Below are 22,837 nucleotides of genomic sequence, written 5' to 3'. Positions count from 1 at the left end.
TAGTATTTGTTTGAATGAAGCAGACTTTTATGTTAGCGAAAGTGGCGGGTGCGCGCGCTGCGGTTCCCCTCAAGCGCATCCGGCAACATGTCGGCAGCTGAGCGCGCGCTCGAGGTGAGAAACACAACACACAATAAAACACACATTTACACGTGCATGCTTAATTACAGCCGTGCATCTGCATGTTTAAGGTCGCGTTATGAATGTGTATTCCCCAATGGAGGATATAACGACGCTTTCATTCAATGGTTTTCACATGCTGCTTCTGTTGCAGCATGTAGTGTTGAGTTCATCACTGTAACATGCACAAGTTATGCGGCTTTTCTGATTAATTGCATATTTGCATTGATCTTGTCAGCTGCTGTTTAAACCAATAAACGCGTTACGGTGTAAGCTGATTGGTGCTGCTAAAATATTAAGCATGTGAAGTTTATGACCTCTGATTATCAGTTTAATGCAAATAAAACATTGGTAAATATTTTGCTGTCACTTCATATTTATTTAAGATGACCAAGTTTCCTCTTTAAAACTTGAGTTTATTTGTTGATATTGATTACAACAGCAGGTTTTTGTAAACTGGAAATCGTATGTGTTGATCATATTTTAGTGTGTTTATGGACTATAAGTCATATTAACTGAATGTTTTTGACTATATTGCTCCAGACTCCATCAGATGAGAGCTCTTCTCCTCAATCCAAACATGAAGGTGAGGGTGTCACTCTTTCATATTAATGTTTAATTAGTAGAGATGCACAGGAGAAATCAGTGATTGGCCACTCTTTTTCTGTATCAGCATCAGTTTGATTAGAAAGCAGGGCTTCAGACAGATTTCACAAACTCATCTGGATCTGTGCTAAAGTTCATTCAAATGTTTTGATGTTATTTCATTTTAATGCACAATTTTACAGGTGTATAACATAGGACATTAAAGGGATAGTTCACCTAAAAATGAAAAATCTGTCATCGTTTACTGTATGAGTTTGCTGAACACACTTGCAAAAAAAAAGATATTTTGAAGAATGTCTGTAACCGAGCAGTTGTTGGTCCCCATTCACTTCCATTGTATTGGCTAAAATACTATGGAAGTCAATGGGGTCCAAACAAATATCTTTTTTGTGTGTGTGTGTTCAGCAGAATAAAGACAAACATACATGTTTGGAACAACATGAGGGTGAGTAAATGATTTTTTTTGGGTGAACTATCCTTTTAATATTATTTTGGTATTGCCATCAATAACAGTTTTTATTAAATGATCGGCATCATCCTGATTATATGAGAAATACAATAAGATCGCAGTTTTTTCTATCATTAATACTGCACATTATCACATTCTTATGCCTGATTTCACTTGAAGCAGGTAAAATTCAAGACTAAAGCATCTGAAATTGTTTCGATTTATTATAATAACCTAAATTTCTGGATCTGTGCTTCTCTATTAATCTGTATTGTTCTAATTGTGATGTTTTTGTCGTGTTAGCGGAGCCGATTTCACCTGTAAAGGGAAAACAGATGGAGGATCTGACGGGACGTCAGGATGATGGACGGCCCTCCGCGTCCACTAAAACCTTCGTAGGTGAGTCACAGGCAGGGTTGCCAGATTTTCACAGCAAAACCCACCCAATTGCTACTCAAAACTATCCTAATCGAGTTTCAGGTGGTTTCCCTTGTAAATTTTGCATTCCACGGGCTAAATATCATGTTATTTTGGGTCGCTTCAACCTGCGGACATGAAAAACAACCCGTGGCAACAGTGTTATAGTTGCACAGTTCTGAAAATCTCCTTAAAAGTTGTCCAAATGAAGTCTTTAGCAATGCATATCCACTCACAAAAATAATTTTTTTATATGTTTACAGTAGGAAATTTACAAAATATCTTCATGAAACCCATACAATGTATTGTTGGCTATTGTTACAAATATACCTGTACAACTGTATGACTGGTTTTGTGGTCCAGGGTCACATATGTTGTAAATGTAAATAGTAAAAATTTATTTATTATTTATTTATTTATTTACACTCTAAAAAGTAATTCAGTGAACTGATTACTACAACTTAGTTAAATTCATGGTTGCAGGATCAAAAAATATAACTAATTTATTGATATTAATTAAACCTTTTAAGTTGAAACCTTGTTTTGACGAGTTCTATTGATATAATGTTGATCAACTTAATATTGTGTGTAATTTAAACTCAAGTTTCTGTGGTAATATTGAACAAGGAAGGAATGAAGGAGATGCATATGAAAACGTGAATTGAACAGACAAAAATATAAGTGGACAGTTTTCTATTGGGGCATTTGCAGTTGAAAAAAGGTAATATATCGCAAATTTGCAAATCGCAAAATCTTTAAAATCGCAGTAATATCATATCATGGGTTAAGTATTGTGATAATATGGTATGGGGTGATTCTCACCTTTAGTGAATTATGTTGAAACTAGTCAACATTTTTGCCTTTTTCCATTTTGTTTTTGTTTTTGACATTTGTTAATAGGCTTTCATTCTGCTGGCAAGGCTTCAAAATGTACATTTTTTTATATATATAATATAATATATATTAAAATATATATATATATATATATATATATATATAATATATATAATATATATATATATATATATAATATATATATATATATATATATATATATATATATATATATATATTATATATATATATATATATATATATATATATATATATATATATATATATATATATATATATATATATATATATATATATATATATATATATATATATATATATATATGCGTATCATTTGATAGATCTCCTCATGCTGAACAACCTTGCCTCAAGAACCAATGCTGTTAATCAAATCGTTCATTAATTATTCACAAATATGTGAAAAACCTACTTTTGCGAACTAGTCCTAGGTTTTTCGCATGATCGGAATGAAACCAGTTTAGGACAATTCTATGGACTCTCTAGATCAATAATTATCAAAAAAAATGTTGAACTTTACCATTTCGGTTGCTATAATAGGGTCATTTTTAAAATGGGCATGGCAAAATGTACTCAAAAGCCTATAATTCCTAAACCAAAACTCAGAACTTCATGAAATTAAGTGAGCACATGCAGCATATGACTCTAAAGAAGCTTGCCATTTATTATGGAGATTGAACAATAGGTGGCGCTATAAATGTCTGTTTAATCGTAACTGTTTCCTGTGTGACCTTTTTAGATGTTCATGAAGTCCCAGAGGTGGACACTTAATTGTACACATGAGCTACAATATTCACTTCATCAACTTCACATGTGCCAAGTTTTAACATTATTCTGATGAATTTTGAAGCAAATCAGGTAAAAATAAGAGGGTGATCTCAATGTATGCTGAAAGTGACACATTTTCTGCTTCCAGTTGGTGGCGCTATGACTTTGAATCACAATAGTCACATCCATGTGATCAGCCGAAGTTTCATATATATATATATATATATTAGTACAGTCCAAAAGTTTGTAACCACTAAGATTTTTAATGTTTTTAAAAGAAGTTTTGTCTGCTCACCAAGGCTACATTTATTTATTTATTACATTTATTAATCAGCATATTAGAATGATTTCTGAAGGATCATGTGACACTGAAGACTGGAGTAATGATGCTGAAAATTCAGCTTTGATCACAGGAATAAATTACTTTGTCAAATATATTTAAATAGTACACAGTTATTTTAAATTGTAATAATATTTCACAATATTACTGTTTTTTTACTGTATTTTTAATTAAATAAATGTAGCCTTGGTGAGCAGACGAAACTTCTTTTAAAAACATTAAAAATCTTAGTGGTTCCAAACTTTTGGACTGTACTGTATATATATATTTTTTTGGGGTTTTTTTTGGGGGGGGGGGGGGGGGGGGTTACCAGATGGTGCCATATTCTCAGATATAGCCTATAAAGCAAATACTTGCTTTATTCCTGTTTCTGCCTCTGCATATTATTAAGCCAATTTGATCAATTATGCAGCTATAATTGTGTGGGTGTGTTGGTGTGGATGTGAGAGTGTGGTTTATATGTGTGTAATAAAAAAAAGTAATATTTTTGAGAGAAAAACTACTGCAAATCACAAATTCAACCACTGTGTGCACCAGTTGAGTTTTACTGGCATCTAATGGAGAAAATGTGGTACTGCATCCAAACAATCTTACTGAAAGCTCATTTTTTGAGATATCAACCACAAATTCGGAACTTGCTTAGATTTTCTAGCAGTTTTAGAGTTTCATAAAATATATATTTTATATAAAATATTGTTCATAAACTTAAACCTCTATAACTTTTTTTGGATTCACTTTTTAAACGTTTTTTTACTTCAACAATAATCTAAATTTAAACTTCAAATGTTTATGACATTTTTTTAAACACAGACATTTTTATCCACTATGGACCTATGTGTAACTTTTTTAATTGACGCACATAAATTTATTTTTTTATGAATAATTAACTGAAAAATGTCTGTTTTTTTCCTGCAAATTAGTTCCAGTGTAGTTTGTTGGTTGAACATAATTTCATTTCAAGTTGTCATAACCCTAAAAGATTGTGTTATTTTGTTGTGTGTGTGTCTCCTCACAGTCAGCTGGGGTAAAAGCGCGTCCCCCTCCACCTCGTCCCTCTCTTCGCCGGCGTCTGGCAGAGCTAAGATGAGCGTCTGCGGTCCTGGCAGTAAGACGGCTCCATCATCATCCTCCTCCTCTTCCTCCTCCTCCTCCTCCTCCTCCTCCTCATCTTCATCTCTGTCTTCAGCCAGTCCTCCGGCTAAAGTCCACCGCGCGCGCAAGACCATGAACAGACCTCCGTTCCCACAGGTTCTTTCATTGGCTAAGAACACAGTCACGGTGAGGTCAGCAGATGTACTGAAACTGATTCTCCTGTGTTTCTGAGCAGATCAAGTCTATAGAGTCGATTGCACAAGCTGCGCCTGAGAAACCCATCAGCGGCGGGAAAACAGACGCAGACTCAGGTCATCAATCTTGTGTAATCATATTCTGTATAATTCATTTGGATGTGTGAGTGTGTGAGGTTTACATGTTTTTCTCTCTGTGTAGCTGTGAAGAAGCGTAAGGTAGGTCTGGACTCTGATGACTCGGCGCCTCCTGCAGGAACTCCAGAGAAAGTGCAGCGGCCGCAGACGGAGGTGAGAGGAACGACACGTCATGTGTGTCTGACAGCTTTAAAATAAAGCAATAAACCATTAGATGCTGTGCGGCACTTTAACATGGTTAAATTGTGCTGTTAAATACAGTGTGAAGCAGATATAATGTGCTTAAATCACTGTTCATCACGCCTACAATGGATTGTTGATCTAATAAAATGCTGATAATAGAAATATGATAAAAGATACTAATGTTCAATAAATAGATGAATTAATAATAACAAAAATACTATTTTAAATGATTGTTATAGTAATCTTTTATCAATGATAAAATAGTGTTTAATAAATAAATGAATTATAAATTAACATATTATTTTATTTGTTGAACATTGACTAGAATGCATTGTTGATTTTATAAAATTATGGTAATCGCCCTATGAAAAAGATACCAATAAACAAATAAACAAAATTAATAATAATAATAATTATTATTATTGCTATTCTTTTACTATAGCAATATGATAAAAGATACCATTGCATTAATTATTAATAACAATTATCATTTTTAATTTTAATCATTGCATCATAGCAATAAAAGACAACAGTGTTTATTAAATAAATACATTAATAATTTTATAATAATAATAACAATAATAGTAATAATTGTTGTTGTTAATAATCATAGCTATTATTATTATTATTATTATTATTATTAATTAATTAAACATTGACTGAAATTGGTTATTTTTATAAAATACTGGTAATGGCAATATGATACTAATGTTAAATAAATATGTTAAATAAATAATAATTATTATTATTTATTTTGTTATTGTGTTTTTATCATAGCAATATGGTAACATATAGCATTGTTCAATAAATAAATATATTAATAATAATTATTTAATGTTTTCTTGTTATTATTATTATTATTATTATTTATAGTAATAATAATAATAATAATAATAATAATAATAATAATAGTCTGTGTTAAGCAATATAGATAGTTGATTTGTATTGACTATTGTAGCTCATCCAGTCAGAATTTAGAGGCCTGACTGTGTGTTTTGTTATGATCCCACTGCTTATCATAATATAATTTGGTGTTTGTTTTTCGCAGTCTCCAGCGATGACCACATCTCCAGCGATGGGGAAGGAGGAGCCAGTTGCCAAGGCAACTAAAGAGCATCACGGTGGTTGGCTGGAGGATCTTGATGAGGAGGCCGATGAGGAAGATTTCCACCTGCTCTACAACAGTTACTCTGGAGACGACCTGATCTACTCCGACAGCAAGGTGAACACGTCACTGCGATCACATGATTCAGAGAGACTCACGGCTGCTGTAGATCTGAGACACTTGTGCTTTTATTTTGCAGTCAGATGATGGGATGGCAGACGAGACGCTGGAGGAGGGGCATCTGTCTGATCATGTGAGTGTTTCTAACCAATCTAGTGAAAGAGCACCTTATTTTCATACAATTTCAGGATGTTCGGAAAAGACTTCCACAGATACTGTTTTTTCATTGGTCGATGGCAATATCTAGAAAGCAGGATTAAATATTTAAATGTTTTATAAATGAAAACTAAAAAGGTCAGTATAAAAATAAATATTTATTGAAACTTAAAAATTCATGGAAATTAAAAAAGGAAAATATTAATAAATTTGGCCTTAAATTATTTTAAAAATAAAAAAATTAAACTTTTTGAAAATAAAAAAGTATGTCTATATATTTATACATTATATTTTTTAGTATTAAAATTATGGAAATGGAAGTGTCTCTCTCTCTCTCTCTCTCTCTCTCTCTCTTCCTTTATTAGGCCTAAATTTAAAAATAAAAAGAAAGTCTCTATAATTATATATTATATATTTTTTTATTTAAAAATAAAATGTAAAAATAAAATATTAAAATGTTTTTGAAAATTGAAGAAAAAAGTCTATATCTTTATATAATATATATAATATACTATATATTTTTATATACTATACATTTTTTATCAAAATTAAAAAAGAATAATACTAATAAATTTGGCCTTATTGTCTAGCAATTAAAAGTGTAATTGGTGTAAAATATTAAATTAAATCCCTATCCAATAATTTTGAATGCCTGGAAAAATTATTTTTTTTGGGAAGGATAGTCATTATAATTAATTTGTCAAAATTTGTTTGATCTCTAAACATTTTAAACAATATTTAGACAAAATTAACTATAAAATAGTTCTTGCATTCTTGCAAATGAAGATAACAAGGCATAAGTATTGTAAATTTACTACTGGAACCCTTAAATAATTAATATACTTAAGTTTTTTTTTATTTTTACAGAGCAATTGTATTACAGCAGTAATATATTTATCCCCATGTTATCGAAGTTTGAAGTTAGAAATTCCAGTATGTATGTATATATAATATATATAGATATAGATATAGATGTACCATTGTTTACTTATAAACTGACAGAAGAAGCAATGACATGAACTGATGCTGATATCAAAATGACCAGTTGTGTGCTGGTGAACTGATAAACTGGAGTGTGTGTGTGTGTGTGTGTGTGTGTGTGTGTTTCAGAGCTCGGACTCGGATCGGCCCCTCGCCTCTTACAAGAAAGCAGGAGCAGAGAGAGACGAGACGCCATGGAAGCGTCAAGGGAAGGGTAAAGGGAGAGACAAACCCCCCGCTGGAGAGCCGCAGGCAGATAAAGGTGAGACACACACCTGATGATGATGATGGTGTGTGTGTGTGTAGATGTGAGCAGTGTGTGTGTCCGACAGGTGAATCCGCAGCGGCCGCGGCCGACTACACTGAGGTTCCTCTGGACTCACTGGACATCTCAGCAGCCGACAGCCTCTCTCTCTCTCCACACGCCGGTGTGTGACCATCACATGATCACATGAAAAATACAGTCACAATTGTGAAATATGATAACAGTTTAAAATAGCTGTAATATATTGTAAAATGTAATTTATTCCTGTGATCAAAGCTGAATTTTCAGCATCATTACTGCAGTCTTCAGTGTCACATGATCCTTCAGAAGTCATTCTGATATGCTGATTTGTGTGTGTGTAGACGGCAGTGACGCAGAAACGGAGCGTCTGGAGGAGCTTCCTCTGTGCAGCTGCCGGATGGAGGCGCCGCGTGTGGACGGATTCAGCGCTCGGTCCAACAGGACCTGTATGGCCATAGAGAGCATCAACGGAGAGGTGAGCCCTGCTTCTGCAAGTGTTCGTCACAGAGGGATTTATATAACTAAAGCTGATCTCCCCCGTCTCTCTGCTGTGGGTCGTCCCGTCCTCTGTGTGTTTCAGCTGGTGGGCTGTACCAGTGTGATCGTGAAGGGGGAGACGATGCGTCCCTCCAGCCGCGTGTCTCTGATGGTGTTGTGTGAGACGCACCGTTCACACATGGTCAAACATCACTGCTGTCCCGGCTGCGGATACTTCTGCCTCTCCGTGAGTGTCTCTGAACACGGCAGTCATCTTACAGGAAGAAGAGAAACTTATTATTTACTCACCCTGATGTTGCATGTTGTTATTTAACAATAAATAAATAAATGTACAATTATAACTAATTAAATTATAAAAATGTAACATTTTAACATTTAACATTTTATTGTAAAAATAAATACAACCCAATTAAAATACTTAATTTAATACATAATTAATTAAATATATAATAATATAATTAATAATATAATTATATAATTTAATTAATTATATATTATATAATATAATATATAATTAATAATATTAATAATATAATTATATTATTAATTAAATTATAAAATATTCAAAAAATTTTACTACATAAAAATACTACAAAAATAAAATAATAATAATGAATTAAATTATAAACATGCAAAATTAAATAATTTTAATAATTTAACACAACCTTATTAAAATATTTTGTAATTAAATTATAAAAATGCAAATTTTAAAAACATATTTTTAAAATAAAAGAAATCAAAATAAAACACTAATAATTAAACTACAAAAATGCAAAATTAAAGTATATAATTTTAAAGTAAAAATAGCTTTTTTGATAGCCTTACAACAACAGTTTGTACTGTTTCACAAAATATTTAATAAAAAAAAAAAAAATGTATTCATTTATTTCTGGATTTAACCATTTATTTACATAATTATTTCTAATTTTTTATTTCTTTTTTATTTATTTATATATATCTATGTATTTGTTTTATTTATATATATATATATATATATATATATATATATATATATATATATATATATATATATATATATATATATATATATTATTATTATTATTATTATTATTATTATTATTATTATTTTTGTAAATGATCCCTTTAACTGTTTTTTAAAAGCTTTAGTTCAGGGATTCCCAAATGTTCTTTGTCAGCCAAAAATCTTTAACCAAAAATATTTAATTAAAGCTCTCCTGAGATTTAATATTATTTCAGTTCTTGTTAATGGTCACATGACACAGGTAACTAAATAAATAAATGAAGAGTTTCGTTGCAAAACGAGAGAAATCAATTTTTTTAATTTTTCAAAAATCTTGTTTTTTGGTTGTGCATTCCAATTAATATCAATTCAACTGCAGTTGGTTTGTTTTGATTTAAACCTTCATAACTTAAAAAATACAGCTAAGTAGCACCATAAAACAAAATAATAACATGATAACATAATAATAAACATGTTTTGACAAAAATGTTAAAAACGGATTTATCTCGTTTTGCAACGAAACTCTTCAAATATTTTTTAGTAGTTCATTTATTATGTATTTATTTTAATCTTACATTTTATGATTTAATTAAGCTTTTCATCAACTCACAAACCCCATTTTTAGGGAAAAATGTCTAACATGAAGCTCAAAGCTCCTCCTCCTCATGTTTTTCGGCACAGGGAACATTTCTGGAATGTTGTCCGGACGTTCGTATTACTCATCGGTTCCACCGTGGCTGCGTGTCAGTGCTGGGCGGTGGGCGGAGCCGTGGAGGAGTGGGCGTCGGCCTGCTGTTTTGCCCTCACTGCGGCGAGGATGCGTCAGAGGCGCGTGAGGTCACCATCCCTCCTGCAGCGCCCTCATCTGGCTCTAATGTGGTCACTGCAAGCGCCTCGTCCACCACCACCACACCCTCCCTACTCCCGTCCGCCCTCGCTGCCACAGCACGGGCGCTGAACAACGACAAGAAGATGGGAGAGCCAATCAAGTGAGTTAAAATTGTTTACTAATATGATCTCTTCAATAAATATGATCTCTTTACTTTTTTGTTCTCTGATTAAAAGTTTTGCAAATAAACAAAAAGGTTTGTTCGCTTTACTAATGAACAAATATTGGATTAAAAACCGTCTTTGATGTCTGTTTTATGTAGCGCGAGGATGCGCTGTCGTGGAGATGTAAGAAATGGGGTGGAGCTGCAACCTCAGCCGGCCAATGCCACTCCAGGAGGGGGCGGGGAGGAGGATGTGGTCGCCCTGGGCGACGGTGGGGTGGACAGTGTGGGACCTTCGCTCGTCCTGCCCAATGGGAAGCCAGTCTGTCCCAGCGCACTTCCACCTGGAGACAGGAGGGCGGCGCTGCAGAGAGCCATTCTCACACAGGACACCGAGAGGTGACCACATTCATACATCAAATAAACATATTTATTAAATATTTATTATAAGTATTAAATAAATATGTATTTTATAATGAATATGTATTTTATTTATTTAAATTTAATTTTATTGTTTATATGATAATTTAAGACTAAAAAAAATTGTGAAGAAATTCAAATACACAACTTTAAATCTTTTAAATTAAATTTTTTTTTAAAATAATACTTAGTAATCATCAATTAAATCATAAAAATGCTAAATTAAAATACATAATTTTAAAATAAAAAAATTCAAAATAAAACGGTGATAATGAACTACATGCACATTAATTAAAAAACAATTTAAATAAAATTCTTAATAGTGAATTAAAAATATAAACATGCAAAATTAAAAAACATTTTAATATACACACAATCCAAATCCATCGTAATAATTAATTAAATCATAGAAAATTTAAATACATAATTTTAAAATAAAAATATTCAAAATAATGATAATGAATCAGATTATAAACATGCAAATTAATTAATCAAACAAACAATTTAAATAAAATACTCAATAATGAATTAAATTATAAACATGCAAAATTAAAATAGATATTTTTAAAATAAAACAATATTTTTAAAATAAAACAATCAAATACTTAGTAATAGTTATTTAAATCATAAAACTGCAATATTAAAATACATAATTTTAAAATAAATCAAAATAAAACACTGTAGTAATTTATAAAAAATACAATATTAAATTATATAATTTAAAAGTAAATACAATTGAAATGTGAAAAACACATTTTAATATAAAAACCATCAAAATGCATAGTAATAATTAACTAAATCATTAAAATGCAAATTTAAAATGCATCATTTTAATATAAAATCAATCAAAATAAAATAGTACATAATTTTGAAATAAAAGCAACCAATATAAAATAATGAAATTATGAAAATGCATTAAAAAATACACAATTTTAAAGTAGTAATAATTAATTGAATTATGAATATACAAAATTAAAATATATTGTGCAGAATTGATGCTAAAACGGTATGGTAGTATGCCACTCTGCACATACTCAGGTTAAAAATGATGTCATTGTCATGTGATCTGTTTGGCTTTTTCCGGTTGGTCAGGAGGAAGAAGCTGCGGTTTCACCCCCGTCAGCTGTATCCCGCAGCCAAACAGGGTGAAGCTCAGCGAGTTCTGCTCATGCTCAGTACGTACCTGTGTTCTCATGTTCACGTCTCACACCTGTTCAGCTTCTCGGCATCAGATCTGATGTTCTCTCTGTGTCTCTGTCAGTGGAGGGCATCGACCCGTCGTATCAGTCGGACTCTCAGAACCGACGCTGCGCTCTTCACGCGGCCGCCCAGAGAGGTCTGCTGGAGGTCTGTTACCTGCTCGTACAGGTGAGCTCCACTGCCACACTTCACTGACTTCTGAACATCCACTGCACGCTAGAGGTCACTGCTTATAGTGATTATATGGATCATATGGGTTTCCCATACTGGGGTTTGTGAGTTAATAAAAAGATAATAATAAATTAAATCATAAAAATGGAAAATTAAATAAGAGCAATCAAAATAAAAGCCATAATAAAAAATAAATAATAACATTGCAAAATGTAAATAATTTTAAAATAAAAACAATATTTAGTAAAAAGTTAATCTTTTAAATTGCTAAATTAAGATATGTAATTAAAAATAATAATAATAATAATTACGTAAATCATAAAAATAGAAAATTAAATACTTAAAAAAAACGGCAATCAAAATACAACCCTTACTAAACATTAAACCATAAAATTTATAAATTAAAATACATTATTTTTAAATAAAACAATCAAAATAAAATTAGTAATAATTTATTGAATCATAATAAAATTACCAATTTTATGATTTAAATCATTATTAATAAATTAAATAATTTTAAAATAAAAACAATCAAAATAAAATTTGTATTAATTAATTGAATCATTATAAAATAATTCTTAATAATGATTGAATTTAAAATTAAATAATTTTAAAATAAGCAATAAATAGTAAATGAAACGCTTACTAAAAATTAAAACATAAAATGCAAAATTAAAAATACATAGTTTAGTAATAAAAACATACAAAATAAAATTAGTAATAATTAATTGAATCATAAAAATTTAAAATTTAATATTTTTAAATGAGAGCAAAATAAAACTTACTAAAAATCTAATTATAAAAAATGCAACATAATTTAAAAATAAAAATATTTAAAAAAAAATCCCTTACTAAAATAAAAAAAAGTCAAATTAAAAATAAATCAGTGATAAAAACAATCAAAATAAAACATAAAATATATGAAATGTTTACTGTGAATATGTTATTAAATTATTGAAACGTTAACTTAAAATCTTTAAGACAATATTTTTGCTCAAAGTGGTTTGGATGACAAAAACATTTGGGAATCCCTGCTGCAGAAAAATGTTGTTGTTTTCTGAGTACTGGCCTTGTCTCGGTTTGTATCTGAGGAAAATGTTTATTAAAATTCCTGCTTTTGTGCCGTGCTTGATTTTAGGCAGGCGCTAAGGTGGACGCCCAAGACAAGACCCTGCGGACCCCTCTGTTAGAGGCCATCGTGAACAATCATGTGGAGGTGGTGAAATACCTGATCCAGAGCGGAGCCTGCGTCTATCATGCAGTGAGAAAAACACACACACACTTGCTTAAAACATCCCAAGCCACCTGCTCCTAGTTGTGGAAAACAATAAATATAAATCATCTAGTTTTGTGTGAAGTCACATTTCCATGTTTGCATTTGGCAGACGCTTTTAAGCCACTTGCATTGCGTTCAAGGTGTGCATGTGACAGTTCATGACTCAAACCCATGACATTAGTGTTGCGAGCGTCATGCTCTGTTGCTGGTGTTTGGTGCTGAATGAGGTGTGTTTGGTGTTTAGGAGGAGGACGGATCTACAGGCCTGCATCACGCTGCCAAACTGGGGAACCTGGAGGTGGTGATGCTGTTACTGAGCACCGGACAGGTGGATCTGAACGCACAGGTGTGTTTCTGAGCGCGTCAGTCCGTCTCATGCTGCAGCTGCAGGTGTTTGACATCGGCTCTGTGTTTCAGGATAGCGGCGGCTGGACGCCCGTCATCTGGGCCGCAGAACACCGACATATAGACGTGATCCGAGCTCTGCTCAACAGAGGAGCCGACGTCACGCTCAGAGACAAAGTGAGTCTCTGACCGTTGATATTCCATCATTTAGCAGACACTTTTGACCAAATCAGCTTACAAAAGAGAAAAATAGAAGCAATCAAAGCAACAATAGGGCAACAATATGTTAGTGCTGTGACCAGTCCTAGTTATTTTATTTTTTTTTAAATAAATAAATATATATATATATATATATATAATAAAAAGATACAATAGTAAGTAGTAATAGATAGAATAGTAAGTGTTAGTATTAATGTGTCAAGTTTTGATGAAAAAGTTGCATCTTTAGCCTTTTCTTTAAAATGTAAATGAAGAAAAGCGGTCCAAGCACTGAGCCCTGAGGCACTCCGGTAGCTTGATCTTGTGATTTAGACGCAACGCCGCTCTCATGATGTCTCTCAGAATAGAAATATTCAAAAAATAAAAATGGATAATAAATAAAAATGACACATGCACATACAAAATTACTAAAACTTAAACTGAAATTAGAAACTTAGCAGCTAAAATGACATGTCGAAGTGCTAAAATGACTAAAACTGAAATAATAATACATTAAAGCTAAATGGAAACATTAAAAAATAAAAACAAATAAAAATTACAAAAGCACATATCAGAAAATTAGAAGTGTCACCTTGGCAACTAATTGAAATAAATTTAGGTTGAAGTAATAAAACTACTAAAAGTACAATTGAATTAAAATGAAAGCTAAATAGAGATATTAAAAATAAAAACATAGATGACAAGCACATGACAACATTACTAAAACTTAAACAAAAATAAGAAATGTTGAAAATAAGAATTAATTATAATTTTATTATTGTTTACTTTTACAATGACAAATGGAAATAAATTGAAATTAAAGCTAAATAGAACAATATAAACTAAAAAAAATAAAATAAATAAAAATGACAAAAGCACATAATTCTTTGATTTGCACTTCTTTGATTCAATTATTTTATTTTAAAAATTTACAATTTTATGATCTAGGATCATTTTAATTTTAGTTAAAGTTTTAGTAATTTTGTTTTTTGTCTTTATTTAATTTTTTTAATTAAAATATTAAACCTTTTTAATATTTTGTGAGTCAAGTTGATATATTTCAAGTAACAATAATATTTTTTATGGTTTTGATTAACTATAATAACTCTCCAATGAATTCACATTATTTTTCTTGTCATTTGTTTGATTAAAGGGATTATTATCTTTCTTCTTATCTTTATTTACAAATATCAATCTGACAACTTGACTAGTGATGTTAAGTCAATTAATCGCATCTAAAATAAAAGTTTGTAAATATATAGTGTGTGTGTGTGTATGTATGTAAACACAGTCTTTTATGTTAGATGCGATTAATCACAACTAATTGATTTGATTTGTCATGACTAGAAGAATGATATTAATTATAAAGTGTTCTCCCGATGTGTGTTTTGTTTGTACAGGAGATGAATGTTTGTCTGCACTGGGCGTCGTTCGCGGGCAGCGCTGAGATCGCAGAACTGGTTCTGAACGCCGGCTGTCCTCTGTCGTCCGTCAACCTGCACGGAGACACGCCGCTGCACATCGCCGCGCGCGAGGGCTTCACCGACTGCGTCACGTGCGTCACGCGCCACCTGTGAGCCTGTTTCTGGTGTCATGTGCTCATCTAACATGTCCTGTGCGTCTTTATTTCAGACTGTTTCTCTCTCGGGGTGCTGACATCGACATTATGAACAAAGAGGGCGACACGCCGCTCTCTCTCGCCCGCAGTGACACGCCCGTATGGGTGGCGCTGCAGATCAACAGGAAGTTGCGTCGGGGAATCGCCAATCGCGTCGTACGGACAGAGAGGATCATATGCAGGTCAGTGTGTGTCTCTAATGCTGAGAATGAAATGTGTGTATCAGTGTGATTTTAGTAGTATTTATATACCAGTATAGTATTTATTGTTATTTTGAACTAGATTTTGTGTGTGTGTGTGTGTAGTGACGTGGCTCAGGGTTATGAGAACGTTCCCATCCCGTGTGTTAACGGTGTGGACGATGAAGGCTGTCCGTCTGACTACAAATACATCGCGGAGAACTGTGAAACATCCGCCATGAACATCGACCGCAACATCACACACCTGCAGGTGCCTCTCAACACTACAGTAAATACACAACACACACACATATTTGTAAAATCTAAAATTATCGTGACAAACAAATGAATCACGTTAATAATTGTTTATAATAAAATCCAGTATCTAACATATGAAGATTGTGAAGATCACAGTATAGAGAAAAAAGGACAAATTTAAGATATTTGCAGAATGAAAGGAGAGGTAGAAGAGATGAAGCAGAAGAAAAGTGAAGAGCAAAATAAGAGCAATGAATATATATGCAGGAAACTTGCATCCTCTTATCAACTTATGTTTCGTGCTGTGACTAGTTATAGTTAGTCTAGCACAGTACATATATATTTATAAATAAATATATATACAGATAGAATAGTAATTGTTAGTATTAATGGGTCAAGTGTTGACGAAAAAGATGCGCCTTTAGCTGTTTTATTGAAAATGTAGATGGAGAAGAGAAGCGGTCCAAGCACTGAGCCCTGAGGCACTCCAGTAGCTAGATGTCACGACGTAGACGCCTCACCCCACGCCGCTCTCATGATGTTCTAAATTTAATATAAATGATTAACGAAATCAATAACACGTAAAATAATAATAATAATAATAATAATATATAAAGAATAATTACAAAAAATCATATGAATAAAGACATTTTGGATACCCCAATAATAAATTCAAATAAAAGCAGTTCTTTTATATTTTAAAATATTTCACTTTTTTTCTTTCCTTTTTTTGTATTTTAATCAAATAAATGCAGCCTTAGTGAGCAGAAGAGACTTCTTTCAAAAACATGAAAACAATTTTACTGATCCTGAACAACAATAATGAACAATAATGTATCAGTAAATGAATCATTGAATCATTGTTATGAACTATTACATCCCAACTGTAATTTTGATTCGGACTGTTTCTGAAATCATTTGTTCTCAATACTGTCATTAATGAATAAAAGAAAAATAAGTGATTAAATAAAAATAAAACCCTTTGAGAATAAAAAAATCCTTTAGTGCCCAAACAAAAAGCTTGTTAAAATCACCACAATTTAATGTTCACTTTATGTTTTACACTTTTTAAGTGTTTCTTGTATAACCAACAAAGGCATTGACAATACTGAGTATCTATAATTGTACTTCATAATAAGATGAACTCACATTTCTCGTGTTTGTTCACAGCTGGTTTTATAGATGTGTGATGTGTGTGTTTCAGCACTGCAGCTGCACGGACGATTGTTCCTCCAGCAACTGTCTCTGCGGGCAGCTCAGCATCCGCTGCTGGTACGATAAGGTAAAGTACAGCTTCATGATCTCTATGAGAAGCTCTAATATTCCAGACTGAAGACTGTATAACAGCACGCATGTGTTCTGGCAGGATCAACGCCTTCTTCAGGAGTTTAATAAAATCGAGCCGCCTCTGATCTTTGAGTGTAACATGGCCTGTTCGTGCCACAAAACCTGCAAGAACCGAGTGGTTCAAGCTGGAATCAAGTAAGTTATTTTCAGAATAAATCTGCTGCATTGAAATGTTTTGCATGTCAAATGAACGCTTTTGCATGAGCTGGTCATTTGAAACACCTGCGGGTCCTTAAAGTCTTAAATTCAGTTTTATCAAATTGTATAAGAAAGGTCTTGATTATCATTTCAAAAGGTCTTCATTTTAAAGACAGAAAACCAGGAATCGAGATATGGCTTAGTGAGATCATTAAACTTAAAAAGGCGAGGATTTGATTAAGTTTGAGCGTTGAACGTTTTAAAGTCAAAACGCTGCGCTGTTGCGCGTTCAGAGAATACTGTGCATTCATGGCACATGATTGTTTATGATCCACTGTCGATAAATTATGACAATGTTTATGACATACATGCAAACTAGTCGCATTTCTAAAGCTTAGCTGCACAGGGTAACCGCTATATTTCTACTGTTCAATAAGAGAGTGATAATGCATTTTCATTCAGCTGGTGATTTGAAAAGAAGCTATTTTCATTTGAAAAATCTGAACAATTAGAAAAAAAGATTTATATATAGTCATATTTTTAATGACTATAAATATAATAATTGATGCTTTTGACTAATCCCTTTATTTATTCTCATGGCGATTGTTTTTTTTCATTCTTCGGGTGAAAAGAAGTTTGAATTAAATACATTTAATAGCTTTTAAATAATTAAATAGCTTTTCAACAAACATCCAGATGCTGTCCACGTTGCTGAGAGCGACATTTAGATGAACATGTAAATATGTGCTCAATAACAAAATAAACAACAAAAATGACAGCGGTGAGAAAACAGCAGTTCAGAAAGCACCTGATCATAGCAATGTGGATATGTTTGCACCAGATCTGCGATTCAGGACTCCCATAAAGTCACATCACGTTTATTTTTCTACCACTTTATACAATAAATTTCTTTAAAGCAGCAGCTTCACAGTTTTAAACATGAAAAACAGTGTCAGTGTTGCTTTAAACTACAATTACAACTTGATGTTCTGCTATAAAGCGGCTCTTCAGTGTGTTCATGTTTTTACTCGCATCTGACCTCAACGGACTAAATAGAAGAAATGAACCAGAAGAGTTACACATCAAAGAAGGTGGAGCCTCAGAGCCACACCCACCTATGATATCATAAGTCTCATGACCAGTAGGGGTTCAAAGGAGTTTACAAGCTTCTCTTTGTTTCAGACTCCAGAAACAAACTCCATTTTGACCTGATTTTGTGTTTCAGGGTGCGTCTGCAGCTCTACCGCACTGAGAAGATGGGATGGGGCGTCAGAGCGCTTCAGGATATTCCTCAAGGAAGTTTCATCTGCGAGTGAGTTTCTCTCCATGTGAATTTGTGCGATGCCTTCAAAGTATCTGTTTAAGAGCTCAATGCAAAGCTGGTTTAGTGGGCTTCTCAGCTTGTTCTCCTCCTAAAAGCTTGACAAACCATCTGTTCTTCAGAAGGGCGCCCTGTTGTTTCTGCTGTAATATCTGTGTATTTCTGCAGGTATGTTGGCGAGCTGATCTCTGACGCTGAAGCAGACGTGAGGGAGGACGATTCGTACCTGTTTGATCTGGACAACAAGGTGCAGTGACTCTGATTTCAGTCTGTTTACTAGAGGAGTGACATGATGCAAATTCACTGACACAAATTTGCACCAAAACTATTTAGCCTCAATGTAAATCTCAACTTCTTGCTTGTTGATGCTTGTAAAATGTAACTATATTATCACACAGCTCTCTCTATATCAAATTTAAATAAGTATATCTTGCATACAGTCAGTCTGCTCATGTAAAGCAATATATGCTGTATAGCAAATCACAACTGCACGAGTGTTTATAGCATCACAAAATCTAACTATATTATCACTCTGCTCTAATCTGCTAAATGCAACTATAAGGCATGCAGATATTATAAACATTAACATCATGATTTTCTCTAAAGATGCTTTGTGAAAAGCAGATAATTTTGACTTGACATTTTTGAGAACTATGGAAAAAAGTTTGATTTCCTGACAAAAACCAGCATGCATATGGTGGTCATTCACCTGCTTTAAAACTAAATGCAATACAATATAAAAACACCATCTATGTACAATGCAAGTAATATTTTGTGCTCAGAGAGACACTATCAGGCCATCAGACGCTATATAATCAATTGAAATATTTCCTGAATTCTGTCTTTTCACCAGTGTTATTTTGTTATTATTTAATTATTATGTAATTTATATATATATATATATATATATATATATATATATATATATATATATATATATATATATATATATATATATATATATATATATTATATATATAATTTGTTTAAAATTTGTCTCCTTTTTTCTGTGCTTTTCAGGGTTATTATAGTAAACTAAAATTTAAACTGAAACCATAAAAAAAACATTTGTTACTTGAAATCAAATAAACATTAACTGAAATAAAATGTAAAGAAAATTCAACTGATTTTATTTCAGCTAGTTGTCAAAGCAATTTCTCATTTGCATTGTTTAACTTGATGTATTTAAATACCTAAAAACTAAAATAAAATATAAAAAATACTAAACACACAACAAAATGACTAAAACTTAAAATTAAAATGACAAAAAAATAAAAACTGATACAAAATTCCCAAAACTGTTTTTAGTAGTTTTCTGTTAGTAAACTGTAATAACCGTGTCTTTCACAGGACGGTGAAGTGTACTGTATTGATGCCCGATACTATGGTAACATCAGCCGCTTCATAAACCACCTGTGCGACCCCAACATCATCCCTGTGCGTGTGTTCATGCTGCACCAGGACCTGCGCTTCCCTCGCATCGCCTTCTTCAGCTCCAGAGACATTTTCACCGGACAGGAACTGGGGTGAGAGATAAGATGATGTTTGTGTGCAATCACTAATTGCTTTATGAGTTCATGGCTGTTGACGTCTCAGCTTGATCCCAAGGAATTTATGGCCGTATTTGCATCCTGTCCAGGTGATAAGTTTTATGAGTGCGTCTGCTCTCTCTGACAGGTTTGATTACGGCGATCGTTTCTGGGACATCAAGAGCAAGTACTTCACCTGTCAGTGCGGCTCAGAGAAATGCAAACATTCGGCGGAGGCCATCGCGCTGGAGCAGAGCCGACTGGCCCGTCTGGAGGTCTGTCCGGATCCCGCCGGGGAAGCCGGACTTCCGGTGTTAGGACACTCGTAACGAGACTCTCGAACATTATGCTTGTGTTTAAACGTTTGTGTGACAAATGTACAGCTCTCAAACAGAGACGTGTGCTTATCACAGTGATACTTGTGTTTGCATCTTCAAATGATTAATTTCTTCCATCTGACGGGAAACGGGAAACAATAAAACGACACCGCGGCCTGAAGTTCAGCACACGCAAATGCTTTTCCAAAATACCACCAGGAAGTAGTATTCAAATTCACGGCTGTAAATCCTGCTCGGATCAGGAGGGGAAATGTCACAAAACTGGCGATTTTACGCCAGCTGTCATCTGATCACAACGGTTCCTCTTTTTCATTAAATATCATGAACTTTTTTTTGTAAGTGTTATTGTTTTAATAAATACTGTTTGATACAGAAATGTCTTTTCTTTTGTTGTTTGTGTCACAAAAGATTTCTTCAGGAATATGAAATCACTTCCAACAATTTATCAGGGCAATCAAATGCAATCATTCTGTTTTTACTGCTGTATTTTTACTACTGTAAAATCATAAATTTCCATTTGAAGTGGGACCATCCCAGCTAACAAACTTGTTCTAAGAACGTTTTGTTAATGTTCCAATAATGTTATTTCTGAATGTTCAAAATGTCGATGTTTAAATGTTAAAAAAAAAAAAAATCTCTCTTAGGCTAGTAACAAAGTAAAGAAAATTTTAAAAAAGAAATCTCCTGTCCCATAATCAACAACACAACCACCAATTCAATGAAAATAACTTAATTTGAAGTTATAAATAATGGTAACAATCACAAAAGTAGCAATAATAACAGAACTAATAATAGCCTACCAAAGAGAATAATAATAGAAATAGGGGACAATAGCTTCAGGGGAGGCATGGCCAAAATAACAAATAACTAAACAAGAAACTTCTTTAAAATTACTTGGAAAAAGATCAAGAAAAACAAAACTGCAATGCTTTTCCCTTTTTAACAATTAACAGGATAAAATCAGGATTACAAACAAAAAACGTGGCAATGTTCTCCTACTGTGATATATAGCCTATATGGAATTAGTGTTTTGTGGAAAGTGTGGTTGGATATTTTACACTTTCTTCCTTCATGTGTTGACCTGAATTATCAGTCTTTAGTGTGTCATTGAGTGGTTTGTATTACTCGTGTCTGATAAGAGTCAGTAGAAATCAATAACTCAAGGTCAGAGTTATCAGACTAATGGTGAAATGTAAACATTATAAACAGAACCTGTCAATTGTAATTTATAGCCTAATTCTTTTGTTTAAACTTTACAAATTAAATAGTTCTATTTGTAAAAAAACAGAAATGTAAAAAAAAAATGAGTATATTTACTCATAAAGGTCGAATATGAATAATTTATAAAATGGTTAGTTCCTGTGCTTGATTCTGATTGGTCAATAGCTGTGTTTTATTCACCCAATGATTCTGTGTATCACTACACAACACCCTTAGCAACCACTCTTAGCAACATAAATTGTATGTTCTTAATTGATATTGTAGGGTATTATTTAGAAAGAGATCGAGTGAGCGAGTTTATTACCTGCATTCAGATTTATCATTTCCCTTCAGGTATTCATAATAATAAATCTGTTTAAATGTCCGATGCATTATCCTGTCCTTTTAACAGTTAAAGGGGTTTTCCCGTGACTGACAGCGCTAGTCAAAGCATTTGTCAGTTTCGTCTTGTTCCGTGTTCACAACAATTCAGTCTTTTCAATGTAAAAGTCTTCGCTATTGACTGACACACTCATAAAGACAGTCTTTGCCGCCATCTAATGGCATCTTAATGTAACTTCTATTGCTGTTCATAGTCAGGGACTATTTTTTTCCGGCGGAAGGAAGGCTTTTAGTGAAAGTTTACTTCATGAAAGTTGCATTGATGCATATTTTGGACTTAATATTTGTATTGTGTGGTAACTGTTTTATAAAAGCAATAAGGTATGAGAGGCTAGTGCTGTATCGTGAATAGCTAAGTCATGGCTGAAGGGATTGCAGGCATCTGCTTCACGTCATGCCTAACAATGCCCTTCAGCCGTGACTTATTCACGATACAGCACACCTTATTGCTTATTTAAACAGCATTTTCAAACGTTTTAGTAACCACAAAATAGTCAGAATGCGCTAAATAGATGTTGTAACCATAGCAACTGTTCCTTGCTCGAGCACTTTAAAATTGCGATTTTTGGCCCTCTATAGTTAATAAACAGAACTGCAC

The 22,837-nt window shown here is 32.9% G+C and overlaps 1 protein-coding gene across 5 annotated transcripts; it reads left to right on the top strand.

The window, feature by feature from the left end:
• The first annotated feature begins 73 nt into the window (after positions 1-73).
• ehmt2 (euchromatic histone-lysine N-methyltransferase 2) lies at positions 74-20,930 on the top strand. 5 transcript variants are annotated; one of them, XM_067411106.1, is made up of 28 exons: positions 74-114; positions 664-706; positions 1,478-1,573; positions 4,588-4,820; positions 4,900-4,975; positions 5,061-5,149; positions 6,228-6,401; positions 6,484-6,537; positions 7,671-7,803; positions 7,874-7,969; positions 8,169-8,302; positions 8,408-8,551; positions 9,989-10,296; positions 10,459-10,698; positions 11,812-11,894; positions 11,981-12,087; positions 13,229-13,351; positions 13,611-13,712; positions 13,784-13,888; positions 15,310-15,464; positions 15,542-15,709; positions 15,833-15,977; positions 17,169-17,246; positions 17,331-17,446; positions 18,675-18,761; positions 18,939-19,017; positions 20,121-20,296; positions 20,448-20,930. In XM_067411106.1, the coding sequence occupies exons 1-28, from the start codon at positions 88-90 to the stop codon at positions 20,626-20,628; spliced, it is 3,552 nt and encodes a 1,183-aa protein (XP_067267207.1). In that variant the 5' UTR covers positions 74-87; the 3' UTR covers positions 20,629-20,930. The 5 variants fall into 5 exon arrangements, with proteins under 5 accessions (XP_067267207.1, XP_067267205.1, XP_067267206.1 ...); XM_067411104.1 differs by having other exon boundaries at positions 15,833-15,995; XM_067411105.1 differs by having other exon boundaries at positions 15,301-15,464.
• Positions 20,931-22,837: the final 1,907 nt, after the last annotated feature.

The sequence above is a fragment of the Chanodichthys erythropterus genome, chromosome 15 (assembly GCF_024489055.1).
Source record: "Chanodichthys erythropterus isolate Z2021 chromosome 15, ASM2448905v1, whole genome shotgun sequence".
In the NCBI taxonomy this organism is placed as follows: Eukaryota; Metazoa; Chordata; class Actinopteri; order Cypriniformes; family Xenocyprididae; genus Chanodichthys; species Chanodichthys erythropterus.
This window is presented reverse-complemented; position numbering and strand designations above follow the sequence as displayed.

Coding starts and splice junctions, on each gene's coding strand:
- ehmt2 (XM_067411102.1), top strand. CDS start 88: ATGTCGGCAGCTGAGCGCGCGCTCGAG. Junction 4,821..4,899: donor ACAGACCTCCGTTCCCACAG/GTTCTTTCATTG, acceptor GTTTCTGAGCAG/ATCAAGTCTATAGAGTCGAT. Junction 11,895..11,980: donor GCGAGTTCTGCTCATGCTCA/GTACGTACCTGT, acceptor TGTCTCTGTCAG/TGGAGGGCATCGACCCGTCG.